The 13,393-nt window shown below is 40.9% G+C and overlaps 1 protein-coding gene across 1 annotated transcript; it reads right to left on the reverse strand.

Moving 5' to 3' along the window:
- Positions 1-588: 588 nt before the first annotated feature.
- On the reverse strand, positions 589-13,362 carry si:dkey-178o16.4 (vasopressin V2 receptor). Its single transcript, XM_034585789.1, has 3 exons — positions 12,028-13,362; positions 10,658-11,525; positions 589-598 (listed from the first exon to the last, which is right to left on the reverse strand). The coding sequence occupies exons 1-2, from the start codon at positions 12,890-12,892 to the stop codon at positions 11,317-11,319; spliced, it is 1,074 nt and encodes a 357-aa protein (XP_034441680.1). The 5' UTR covers positions 12,893-13,362; the 3' UTR covers positions 589-598; positions 10,658-11,316.
- Between the last annotated feature and the right edge of the window lie 31 nt (positions 13,363-13,393).

The raw sequence follows: 13,393 nt of genomic DNA on the forward strand, positions 1-13,393 counted from the left end.
GCTATCGAGCTAACAGTAAACAAGGAATCCTTTAAACTTGCACCTTGCTGAATCAGGATGTGTGCCTGAATGTTGGACATATAATTGGCCCCTCTGTAAATTGTGGCCCCTGATGTAGAAAAATCCTAGTGCTGTCCCTGTAGCCTTCACAGAAATGGGCATAGTATACTCCTTAACCCTCAGAAAAAGTACTCCTGGAGGAATTCTGTCTTCACATCTGATCTTCTGGGAAGTGGGAGTCAAAGGCCGAATTGCATGGTTTCCCTTCTGATTTATTTATGCTGTGGTAACTTTGATTTGCAACCTTCTGGTGCAGATCATAACCCAAGCCTTTGTAGAGGGTAGTCTCAAAGTATCATGGTAAGATTCAGAATGATCCAACATGGTGGAAACTGAACATCCGCCTGTGCATTAAAGCTACTCAATCTTAATTATACACATACAGTGAAGGAAATAATTATCCCTTGCCGATTTTGTAAGTTTGCCCACTGACAAAGAAATGAACGAGCCATAATTGTAATGGTAGGTTTATTGTAACAGTGAGAGACAGAATATCAAAAAATAAGTATTTGTATTTGATTCCCCTGGCAAAACATGACTTAGTACTTGGTGGAGAAACCGTTGTAGGCAAGCACAGAGGTCAGACGTTTGTTGTAGTTGGTCACCAGGTTTGCGCACATCTCAGGAGGGATTTTGGTCCACTCCTCTTTGCAGATCCTCTCCAAATCCTTAAGGTTTCAAGGCTATCGCTAAGCATTCAAAGCTTCAGCTCCCTCCACAAATTATCTATGGGATTAATGTCCGGAGACTTGCTAGGCCACTCCATGACCTTAATGTGCTTCTTCTTGAGCCACTTCTTTGTTGCCTTGGCTGTATGTTTTGGGTCATTGTCGTGCTGCAAGACCCATCCACGACCCATTTTCAGTGTCCTGGCTGAGGGAAGAAGGTTGTCGCACAAGTTTTAACTGTACATGGCCCTGTCGATCCTCCTCTCGATGCGGTGTAGTCGTCCTGTCCCCTTAGCAGAGAAACACCCCCAAAGCATAATGTTTCCACCTCCATGCTTGACGGTGGGGATGGTGTTCTTGGGGTTATAGTCAGTGTTTCTCTTCCTCCAAACACGGTGAGTCGAGTTGATGCCAAAGAGCTCGATTTTGGTCTCATCTGACCAGATCACCTTCTCCCAAGCCTTCTCTGAATCATTCAGGTGTTCATTGGCAAACTTCGGACCGGCCTGTATATGTGTATTCTTGAGCAGGGGGACCTTGCGGGCGCTGCAGGATTTTAATCCATTACGGCGTAGAGTATTACCAATGGTTTTCTTGGTGACTGTGATCCCAGCTGTCTTGAAATCATTAACAAGTTCCTCCCACGTAGTTCTGGGCTGATCCCTCACCTTTCTCATGATCATCGATACCCCACGAGGCGAGATCTTGCGTGGAGCCCCAGACCGAGGGCACCAACAGTTGTCTCCAAGCTGCTTGCTGATGGTCTTGTAGCCCATTCAAGCCTTGTGCAGGTCTACAATCTTGTCCCTGATGTCCTTAGACAGCTCTTTGGTCTTGCCCATGGTGGAGAGGTTGGAATCTGATTGATTGATTCTTTGGACAGGTGTCTTTTATACAGATAACGAGTTGAGATTCGGAATACTTTCTTAAAGAGAGAGGACTAATCTAACCGGTCTGTGGGAGCCAGAACGTTTGCTGGTTAGTAGGGGATCAAATACTTATTTAACTCAATCAAATGCAAATCAATTTATAACTTTTATATGATGTGATTTTCTGGATTTTCTTTTTGATATTCTGCCTCTCACTGTTACAATGAACCTACCATTACAATTATAGACCGTTCATTTCTTTGTCAGTGGGCAAACTTACAAAATCGGCAAGGGATCAAAGAATTAGTTCCTTCGCTGTATCTTTGCACAAAACTAGAAGAGTGGACTTAGTTAGGTAATCATTCCAAGAATTCTTCAAGTCACCTGTATGTCCTTTGTTATGCAAACATGACAGGATGAGTCATGCAGCATGAAAACGTTGACACAAGTGGTGCATAACATGTCCTCCTGTCACAGTTGTAAACTTGAAACTATGTTTGTGATATGCAGCCAGAGAGGGCGGCTGTTGAGGTTAAGTGTCTATTATTTTACAATCAACTTTGTGATGTTAAGATCCAGGCACAGGTGCATGCTGGGTCTGACTTACACCCTAAATGCAAAATTCTGCTATAAATGCTAATACTGATGGTGGATCCTTCAGCTGGGACCTCAGCTCTGAGTTTGAAAACCTGGATGAGCAGGGAGACAGAGTTGTGGCGGTAATGCACCTTGGCGTTGGTTGCCCTCCGCCATTAGACCGAACAAAGAGGAAGAAGGGAGACAGAGGCTGGGTAGATTTAGGAGTTGGACAGAGAACAGGTTGTGGAGGATGTCGCAGTGCTTAAGACTCACAGAATGACGTTCAGAAAGCTGCATGCAACAAATGAATGATTATTACAGAGGAGAGCATCACAACTACTGCGTTACCTAGCAACGTAGCATTTGTCTGTGATTGCCCCCCTGCAATTGCTGTGGAGCTGTTACTCATAGATCTCCTCCTCTCTGCAACATATTGAACATTTTAACTGGCTTACTTCCTTCTTTTTTCTAAACACATCTTGCCACATCTTCTGCTTGAGTGTTCTTTCAAGCAGAAGACTGTTCTTTTACCCCATAACAATCATACTTGTAATGCACCACATGATGCCACACTTATCAGTGTGAATGCACTTACATGCACAAAATTGCAAATGCAAAGGTTAACAGCAAATCTTCTTCGTACACTCAGATCTTCTGTGCTTCCATGTGGGCCGTGTGCATGTGTACATGTATAATTTGGACGGGATGACTGTAGCATCCCCGACTGAATGATGGTCTGACTCTCTTTTGCTGATGGCTCACAACCCTTTATTGCCATCTCCATTAGGGTTGCAAAATTCCGGGAATATTCAAAATTGGAAACTTTCCATTGGAATATACGACTGTGGGTAGAACTTTAATGGATTCTTTCATTGAACAACCATGTATGATCCCCCCCCCCCAAAACGTCCCATTCTAAATGTAAAATGAAAGCATTTAGTCAAGCTTCTCAAGCCTCTGGTTTTAGCATTTTTCCTCTGAGTCCTTTCAGGTCTCAATGCTTTCTTCCTGGACCTCATCAATGTCCACTTCCTCGACATCTGACTCGTCATCATCTTCGGTGTCACTGTCCAACCTTGTAGAGGATGGCTCTGTGTCAGGCTCAAAGAGCCTTAGGTTTGCCCAGATGGCCACCAGTTTTTCTACCCTTGCATTGGTGAGCCTGTTGCGAACCTTTGTGTGCGTGTGCCCAAACAGTGACCAGTTGCGCTCAGAGGCGGCTGATGTTGGTGGGATTTGGAGGATGATGGAGGCTACAGGTGCAAGGGCACAGTGCAGGGTTGAAATTCAACGTGCATCGTGTGCTGCATTCCATACATCTTTAAAATAGAGTTTTGAATGACGTTTTTAATGCTCAGTGTTTAATTTGCGGTAAAAACATTTTTTTCAAAATTCCCAAGCCTAACTTCCCATGGAAAGTTTCCGGAAATTTACCGGAAATTTTCCGCCCCTTTGCAACCCTAATCTCCGTACATGCTGTGATAAGTGTGAACACACAGTAAGAGCTAGGAGGAAAACAAAATAAATATTACTTCCCTTATGCACTTATAAACGACCTGTATAACCCTTTAAAGTAGTGATAATATTAAACTACTGTCTTTTAGATTGTCCTTCATAAGGCTTGACTTTAACATGACATTATACCAACATAAAATCCCTATGACCTTACCATATTATCATAAACATAACGAAAATTATTCTGAATGATACACAGTCTCAGTATGAACATACTTTGCACCACATATTGTACAATTAAACACAAACACATGTTGTAACAAGCGACCATTTTTACCCACGTGTCACAAAGCCAGGGCATGCTAATGGTACATTTATATGCTGGCATTACGGCTAATACGTTTTACACACAGTGATCTTGATAGCTTACACACACTCACACAGTTGTCCTTAAACTCAGCAAAACTGCAAAAATACGTTTCGAATTAAGTCTATACTAAAGACAATAAGAAACAAAATATCCCCAAACCTTGTGCCCTCAGCAGCCAGCTGCTAAACAAACTAAAAGTAATGTTTTCCATTAATTTGCAAGGCACACTTGCCATTTTATCGATCATCCTTTGTTTACCAGAACCTACCTTTTCAAAATAAAAATATACTATCTCTCTGACCGTTAGCACCATTTCAAAATAAATGCATCAGATTCCAATAGTGCATCTGTTTGGACAAAATTAACACAGAATTCAGAAAATATCTATAAAATACATTATAATGAAAAACAACATGTTGTTTAGGTCATTTACAATGACAAAACTACAAAGCTTTATTGAAATGGAAGGCATCAGGTACTCGTCTTTTTCTCACACTTATTTATTCAATGGATCAACAGCCACTTCAGAAAAACCAGCATCCGCTGATTGAAAACATTCACCCAATCACACTCATCATCTTCGGTCCACTCCAGTCTCAGCCTCTTCATCGCCACCTTCCCCTCCTCTTTCTTGTGTCTTGTCATCATATCTCATTTCCTCCTCTCCATCACTCACTTCACCTGTTGTTTTTCTTTCTTTCTTTCTTTGATTCTCACGCTCTCCTCTCACCTTAGCTTGAAATACTTCAACTTATCTGGAATTAAAATAAAATATGTTCTTCTCTTTTCAATTGTATCTCGTTATTTATTGGATGCAAAAGGTTGGTTAAGCCCGTAAATGAATTTATCTGAGTTAGGATTATGCTCTATTATATTAGAGAAAATGCAGAGAGTAGTGTCCAAAAGCGTTTTCTCTATCCTTTTGTCAATGAGCTCACTGTATAGCACTCAAAATAGAAGTTGCTATATAGCAAGTGAGTGGGTGATTAAGGAGACAGCCATAATATCCCAGATTCCGATGCTGCAATGTTTTGCCAATTACGTCATTTGGAGGTCCCGCCACTACACATGCTCTAAAATGGGCACTTTCAATCATCAGTGTGAGATGACCTACTTGAAATGACACAAACAATTCCTGAAAAACTCTGTTTGACGTGTACTTTGACCTTTTAGTTTGGTCCCTGTTCCATCTCTGTGACATATCCTGCAGCCAGCCACCAGGGGGTGATCAGGGGACTTTGGCCTCACTTTGGGGGAGCGGTACATACAGTCATGGTGACCAGAAGTAACAAGCTAGCAACTGTTGTGTTACACTTCATCACTTTCTGAAAACACAATTACATTTTCATTGTCCAATCTTACATTCAATAATAGCCTGAATGTTTTCATTCTGCTTACATCTGCTTGTTTTCCATCATTTTACCTGGGAAATAAAGCGTTAGCCCCAATCACTGTAACATGAACTGTATGACGGCATCATATGTACATACTGTATATCCCCTTCATGGATTTGTCTATAACTTTGGTTTTTCGTCCAGATTCAGGTTTTTTCAATATGAATTAAACCTCTTTAACGTATATGAGACATTGCGAGATGATGTTTTTTAACATTTACACAGATTTCTCAGAATAATTAATGGGTCTTATATTTAAGGGTTAGGGTTATGTTGGGTTATGTTCACTGATATTTATGAGGGTGTGCAATCTAGTGAATTTAATGTGGTTTCATAAGGGGACTGGGCCTTTATGGAGGTGTAGGCTCTCCTGATTGATATGTAGTATTCATAGTTTATACAAGACTTTCTGTGAATCAGTATCATAAAATCTTTATCAAACTCACTCAGATATAAATTAGTAATAAAATATGTCACGTTTCACTGGCTTGGTACATGATGTTAAGTAAATGCCTGTGATGTTACTGTGTGTGTGGGCAACTTTACCTTCACTCAAACACTGGAGTAAAAATGTCTCAAGGTCAATACAACACTGATCAGAGTCTAATAGCTGTTCTGATAAATGAACTCAGCCTTCAAGCCTGAGAAATAATAAGGACTCAGACCTATTCCTGGGACTGGTGGCACATCATGAACTCACAGCCCTGTTTCATTTTAATTAAGCCGATGCATGAATCATAAGTCGGGCGCATGAATTATACAGTCCTTTATTCATCTTTGCACTCTTTAAAAGTTTCATGAGAAACTCATGCTTACTTGATATTAAAACCCCTCAGTGAAACATCTGGACCACAGCTGCATTGGTATTTTTCTTCCTTTCGTAGATGTGTGTCTTTGGTATAAATAATTCCATAATCATATAAGATGTGAAGTATACATCATCATAGGGAATCGTGATTGCAGGACATATTTCTGTGATTATTTAAACATTATTTATGACATCGACAGCTTGTTTATCCAGACTCTACATTGCAGTGAGTGTTTACATTGATCAGTATGTGGTCTGTCTGTTCTGTTTATGGACTCACACCGTGGGACAAAATGCAGAGCCCAAAAAAGAAGACAGCGATTAGCAGGATTAGAATGATAGGCAAGGAAGTGCACCATTATATTTCAACTACTGTTGTTTCCACCAAGATAAAGTTTAAACTCAGAGGACCCCCCCCCCCCCTTGTGTTTTGAATAATGTCAGAATTGACGCAGCCATGACGCAATTGCTCACACACGCACAAGTAAAATTAGAAAATACATACACCAACACGTGGAAGCGTTTGTGTAGACGCAGGGTCTAAACACCACCAGATGCACCTGAAATCCTCCTTTGTTCATGTCCATTATTCTTTCGTTGGAGTTTTTTTCCCATTCCTCAATCAGATGAAATGAAAAATCAGGCAGGTCCAGCAAGTTGACGGTTATTTTTGCTTCATTGACTGCATTTGTGCAGAATAAATAAAATCATTTACTTTGTGCTTCTATCACTTTAAAACAGGTGTCTGCTAATTTAGAAATCAGCAAATATTTCTGATCTCAGAGGCATGAGTGGAATTTACTCTGATGCTAATGCAGTTCTCTTTGTCTGATGTACACAGGGGATGAAAAAGTGGCAGCCTGCTTTGTTGATTTGAAAAGCATAAAAGGTAATCAAAGTAACTTCTCATGTAAATTTCACATGTTCAGAGTCAAAAGGAGCCATTTGGAGTTTGACTGCATATTGTATTTTAACAGCCCTGTCATTTCATGTGTGATGGATCATATTTAAGTTTTCTGTTTAAACCCTTACATGAAAACTCCATCTATTTTCATAGATCTTAACAAGTATAGGAGAACATTTTTGCTCATGTCCTAAAGAATCGGGCAGTTTATTTTTCCTTTTACTCTTCTCAATAAATCCTCTGAAAGAAAATCACAATCAAAAACTGAGGACAAAATCCCTCCTGCCAGCGATGCCATTGAATGTGGCTGTGCAGCTACCTACTTATATTAAAATGATAAACTTTGTATTGCATTGTGATATAGATCAATTGTCAATAGTATGCAGGAATAATTGAACACTGGAGAAAGACTTTGGTGTGTTCAGACTTTCTCAAGGGCGGAACACAGGACAAAGACAGGAAGTAAAGTAAGAGAGACCCAATTTTTCTTTTTAAATAAAACTCAGAAGTCAGAAGTTGCGACTGGAATGCCCCCTCAAGTCAGAATTTCGAATCGGAAAGTCGGAGGAACCTCACCACCCCTGACTTCGAAATCCAAAATTGCCGCACCGTGTATTAACAGTTGTGAAAGCTGTCGTTTTTACTGTAACATAGCACTTCTGTCATTAAATTTATTGTAAACAGAGTACTGCCCAATTACTGTCTGTGGGTGTGTTACTACGCCGTTATTATGCGTGAAATTCGATGTGTTATTATGAACTGGTTTTGCTGAAAATGGCTGGCGTGCTAACATAAACATTGTTCCAGTTGCACCGGAACTATCAACTCTGGTTATTCAGGTGTGACATCATTCTGAGTGCCGAGCTCCACGATGTAATGTAACGCGGCATAAGGCACTGACCTTTGTTGCATGTGGTTAAACCTCCTTCTCATTCCTGTCATTTCTCTACTTTCACTATGAAAATGGCAAAAATGTCTTTCTTGTTATTTTTCTGCTCTCCATTGAAGTTTCCAATTAAACGCTGTGGAATTCTTTTACAGAAATTCAAAAAAAAAAAGCAGAAGAAAATTCAAATTATTGCGCATTTCCATCCACTGCCAATATGGGTTATATCCAATATGAGTTGGATGGCAACTCTTTAAAATAACAGGAGAGCAGTTATTTCTAACCCCTGACCTTGCTGATGCCCACTATAGCTTGATTGCTTGGTTCGGGCTCAGTAAGTGTAGCCTATACCTCGTGGTTCCTGTTGAGTGGTTCACCATTTACAGTACGGCCGACTGCCTCCCACTGCTGACTGAACCTCCATCATGGACAGCTACTGTAATTGAAAAGGAATTCTTCAATTTGGCCCTGGATACAGCTTGTGTTCCTGACAGTGGCCGAGAGAGCTGAACTACGCAAGCTAAGAAAACACAGGCAAATAAGCATATTAAAAAAACATCTTCCTTAATTAGTAAACACATGCACTGCAAATACTCACAACAACACAAAAGGCGAATTTCTGGGAAAGTTAGCGACCTTCAAATTCCACAAACATCTGTCTGTGAACTGTTCATCTATCAACTTCACACTTGCTATGTATTCTAATTGATCGGTGTCAAATCTTTGGGATTTGGACACGCGATATGGTCAATAAGTCTGCAGATGGAGTGGATCATGTTTTCTTCTATGTCCTCGGATAAACTACAGCAGCGGTTTGTAACGGCATCAAACCGTGGGTCAAAATTCTCTACAGATCATTTGAGTCTTTTTATTTCATCATATTGGTCTGAGACACAGAGATTTTTCTCGGCTGTCGTGGGTGGATATCACTTCCTCTTTAGCAATTTGTCCACAAAGTAAAAGTGCAACATTCGTTTTGTTGCTGTAGTGCCATAATTGAGCTGAATTAGTCTACTGAGCTTCTATTTTTAAAAGTTGTGAACTGGTCTGCAGATTGTGTTAACAGATCTTTGAAATAGCCAACATGCAATATGAATAAATAACACTGGTCCAGTAAGTCATTCAAACTAATACAAAAACAACACATGTAAACAGTTATAAAGCTAATTTAGTTTCATTTGATCAAAAACCTTGACTATAAAATCTTCATTGCAGATAAACCAGGTTTTGGATGAATGCAGTTTTAAAAACTCCTTTCTAGTAAATTGGAGGTCTGTTGTGTTTTAAGTATTCCTTTATTAATTCTGATGTAGCTCCAGAGCATTATCACAGGCCAATCAAACAGCCCATTCCAAACAGGCAGGTTAGGAATGGGGAATGCACTAGTTAATATAAAACAATGATTTAAAAATTCATGATGCTCTTACAAAGATTAATTTCTTTTGAAGTTGGTGGTGTCCTGTTGATGTCTTTCTGTACATGGTGGTTCTCTGGGGGGAAATACTTTTGACCACTTTGGTAAATTGGCGAGGCTGAGGGATGGTGCCGACTACACTCAGACCTAAACCATATAACAGGTAGGTTGATTAGAACACTTGGGTCAGTTCGATTTCTGTAGCTATTACAATTTCCATCCTTTCCAGTGTGTGTACAATGGAATATATTATGGTTATCTTATATTGAAGTGGATTTCATTTCTAGGTCCCTTCTAAAGATTAAATTGTCACTCGCTTTCTTCCTGTACTTGTTCCCTTGTACTTATCAAGGTGTGAGCGTTTCATCTGAACCTAATGGGAATTTCCAGTGTAAACTGCAGGATGTGTGAATCATTACTCTTTAGATTCTTCTTAAATATGAATGATGACATAATTAGACATGCTGCATGGTTCATTGCTCACCTCGAGTTATTACGATGCATTAATGCTGCAGCTGATGGGACATCTGTAAATTACTCAGACACAACATGGCAGGTATTCATGAAAAATGTATTTCTGCCTGTTTGTGTCTGTCACCTGACAACGTCTTCATGGTCTATTTTCTGTAAGATGACACACGGCAGAAAACCAAGGATCTGCAGGAAAACACGCCTGTGAGGCCCTTTACAAATACAAATATTTCCATTTTAAATCTAAAGGGACATTTTCTCAATGATGCTGTTGGTACGACAGAAAACATTCACTTGAAAAGTCACAACAGTTTATTTTGCAACAGAGAAAAGTCTTGTATAAATGTATAAATGCTGTCACATTTGAGTGAGCATCTTACTGCAGATTTGAAGATCTTGGTGTCACATGACTGATCTGTCATCATATACAGTATATGTGATCATTTATATTGATGAGCTGTAATGTATACTGAAGAATCAGTCAAAGGACATATTATACATTTAAATATGAATTACATTTGTTTCTATCACTTTCGTATTATGCAGCACATTTTACTCATTACTCCATTTCACAAGTTAGCTGTCTTTGTCAAAACGAGATCACATGCAGTTAAATAGAAGTAACGTCATTAATGCAAATGTGTCCAGTCAATATTTATGTCTTTCTGACAAAATAACCTGATCCATGTTGTGCTGTGGATTCCAAATATAGCTGGGCCCTAGAAACAAAGGACCTACATGTACAGCACAAAACACCACAGGTACAGTTCTGGAGACACCAGCGTTATTACAGTTCATGCTCTGGAGATGATACATATATGAGCCAAATGTCATGGCAGTCCAATCAATGTCAATGTCATGGTGGTGGTAATATAGGAAAAGCCAAGGGATCCCAAAGGTAATTTGGATTAATCCTCTGGGCACCTTGAATGTCTGGAGCTATCATGGATTGATCAACAGATCACCATCTCTCGGGTCACACCACTACTGTGGCCACAATAGGTATAGCAATCCACTGCTTGGGGGTGGAGCGGGTCGTCCACTAACAAAAGATGCGGCAGTTCGATCCCAGTCGCCCCATTCTGCACGACGAAGTGAAAGATACTGAACCCCAAAATTACTGTACATACACTATGTGAGATGGCAAAAAAACTGTACAGAGCTTTGAGTTTTCATCAAGACGAGAAAGGTTCTACATAAATACAAACCATTAATCATGTAATAGAGACAACCATGAGTTTTTAGAGAAATGTCCCTTTAATGAATTGTCTCTGCTACTCACCAGTGACTTTCTACATTTCACTGGTTCATTTCCACAATGTGTTCTCACCACAGTACTGTTACCACAGGGACTAAGTACTATACTTTGATGTTTGTTCTCACACTTGGTGTCAAGACCTATCGAGGTGAGAGGACGTCTCAGTGGACGTCAGGCTCTTTATCTGCTGACCGACAGGCTCTTGAGACTGATGTACAGGGAGCTGACCATGGTGCCCTCCTCCTGGATGGAGTCCTTCAGCTCTGACTCTCGCGTGCACATCATAGCCACCAGTCTCTTGGGCAGCTTCCCGCTGAACAGCAGGTAGATGCAGGGGTTCGCACAGCTGTTCAGACTGGCCAGCAACATCAGGATGGTGAAGATTGCAGCTGGAAACACAGAAATTCACATGAGCTCCATTTTATTTATATTCTTTGTTATTTAATCTTACCTCTTTAAATAAAGAGAATCTACTCTTGGTTACACATACTGTTCACCCAGATTAAAAAATTCAGTTCCTTTGTAGGTCTGTCTTAAGGAAGTACTTTATCTCGTACTATGCCTCTTAGTGTAGTATACTGTACTATTTCTCTAAATCTAGTACTTTGTACCTGTGTAGTTTATTGTCCTATTTCTCTTAATGTAGCTTTTCTCTATGTATTATCTTGTACCATTTCTCTTCATGTAATATATTGTACTATTGAACTTCATGTAATACATTTGTACCAACTCTTCGTGTAGTATCTTGCACTATTTGTCTTCATGTTGCATCTCGCACTATTTCTCCAAATGTAGTATATTGTACTATTACCATTAACAAGAGTGGATATATTATTATGATTATCGATATTATTAAATGTGTTTTCATGTAAAACTCCACAGGGATCTTACAGTGAGTGGGCGCCTGCACGTCCCACACAGACCACAGCTGCACGGTGAAGAAAGGGGTCCAGCAGATGATGTATGTGAGCACGATGACCACGGTCATCTTCACGGTCTTCGCCCTGGCTTTGGACACCCCGGCCACGCTGCTGGCCCTGGAGGACAGCGCCTTGGTGTGCGCCTCTCCGACGTGCTGCGTCTTCATGTGGAAGTTGATGTGCACGGTGCGGCAGATGCGCACCTGGCACACGATCACCGTGAGAATGGGCAGCACGAATATCACCAGAGTGGTCCAGGTCACGTAGGCTCTCGGTCCCCACGGCTTGATGAACTGTGCCCAGCAGTCGTACACACCGGGAGCGACCTTCACCCGGGAGAAGATGAACACCTGCGGGAGGCTGCCGATGAGAGAGACGCACCAGGCGGCGCACACCGGACCGTTCCAGCGCGCCCTGCGCCTCTGGAACGTCACCATGGGGTTGCAGATGGCTTGATATCGGTCTATCGTCATCGCCACTATCATGTACGTGGAGGCAAACATCCCCACCACCTGCAGGTACTTCACTGCGCGACACAGTATGTCTGGACCAATGAATCTGTCCGTGATGTCCCACATGAGCTGCGGACAAACTTGGAAGAAGGTGACCACCAGGTCTGCGACGCACAGGTGGAAAACGAAGACGCGCATCCTGGAGAGCTGCTTCCTGCGCTTCCACAGCACCAACAAGAGCCCGACGTTCAGGATCCCCGCAGTGATGAAGATGATGGACAGAAGAACTATTTCCACCTGAGCCAAGCGCTCGTTCCGCGGATCATCCTCAGGACCCGCAGTCTCCAAAGTGATGTTACTGATATTTACACTTGACCAAGCCATGCTCTCTGCCTTAAATACAGCGGAGTAACGCACCACCCTTATATCACCATTCCAGGTGAATCCAGTTAAAGTAGAGACATTTTTTTTTAAAAAGTCAAACGCCAGCAGGCAATATGGGATTCAATTTTAGTAATCTCAACAAAAGTATTTTCTATTGTGGGGTTTAAAGGATACATTTCCAATAAGAAACAAGTTGAGTGTCCAGGCAGAGAGTGAGGTCTTGGAGAGTAGGGGGCTTTATAGCTCATCTCTCTGAGAGGTTGCTCCTCCCTCCTGCTCAGAAAACATTCATTTCTCCCAGATACACAAGTGTACGGGATTTACACATACATAGTAATCTGCAATTTAGTCTTTTTAATTAAAAATAACATTTTTAACAGAACTTAGTTTCTTCACTAAAAACAAGACAATTTGTGTAACTGCAGATAAACCTAAGCAAAAAAACAGCAAATCAAAACCAAACATCTGTTTGCCATCATTGTCTTATCAATGAAAATTAAT

The sequence above is a fragment of the Hippoglossus hippoglossus genome, chromosome 5 (assembly GCF_009819705.1).
Source record: "Hippoglossus hippoglossus isolate fHipHip1 chromosome 5, fHipHip1.pri, whole genome shotgun sequence".
Taxonomy (NCBI): domain Eukaryota; kingdom Metazoa; phylum Chordata; class Actinopteri; order Pleuronectiformes; family Pleuronectidae; genus Hippoglossus; species Hippoglossus hippoglossus.

Bases quoted from the DNA above. Each gene is read 5' to 3' on its own strand.
- si:dkey-178o16.4 (XM_034585789.1), bottom strand. From the start codon at position 12,892: ATGGCTTGGTCAAGTGTAAATATCAGTAACATCACTTTGGAGACTGCG. The intron at 11,526-12,027 runs GTAAGATCCCTG...CTGTGTTTCCAG, and splicing joins CGTGCAGGCGCCCACTCACT to CTGCAATCTTCACCATCCTG.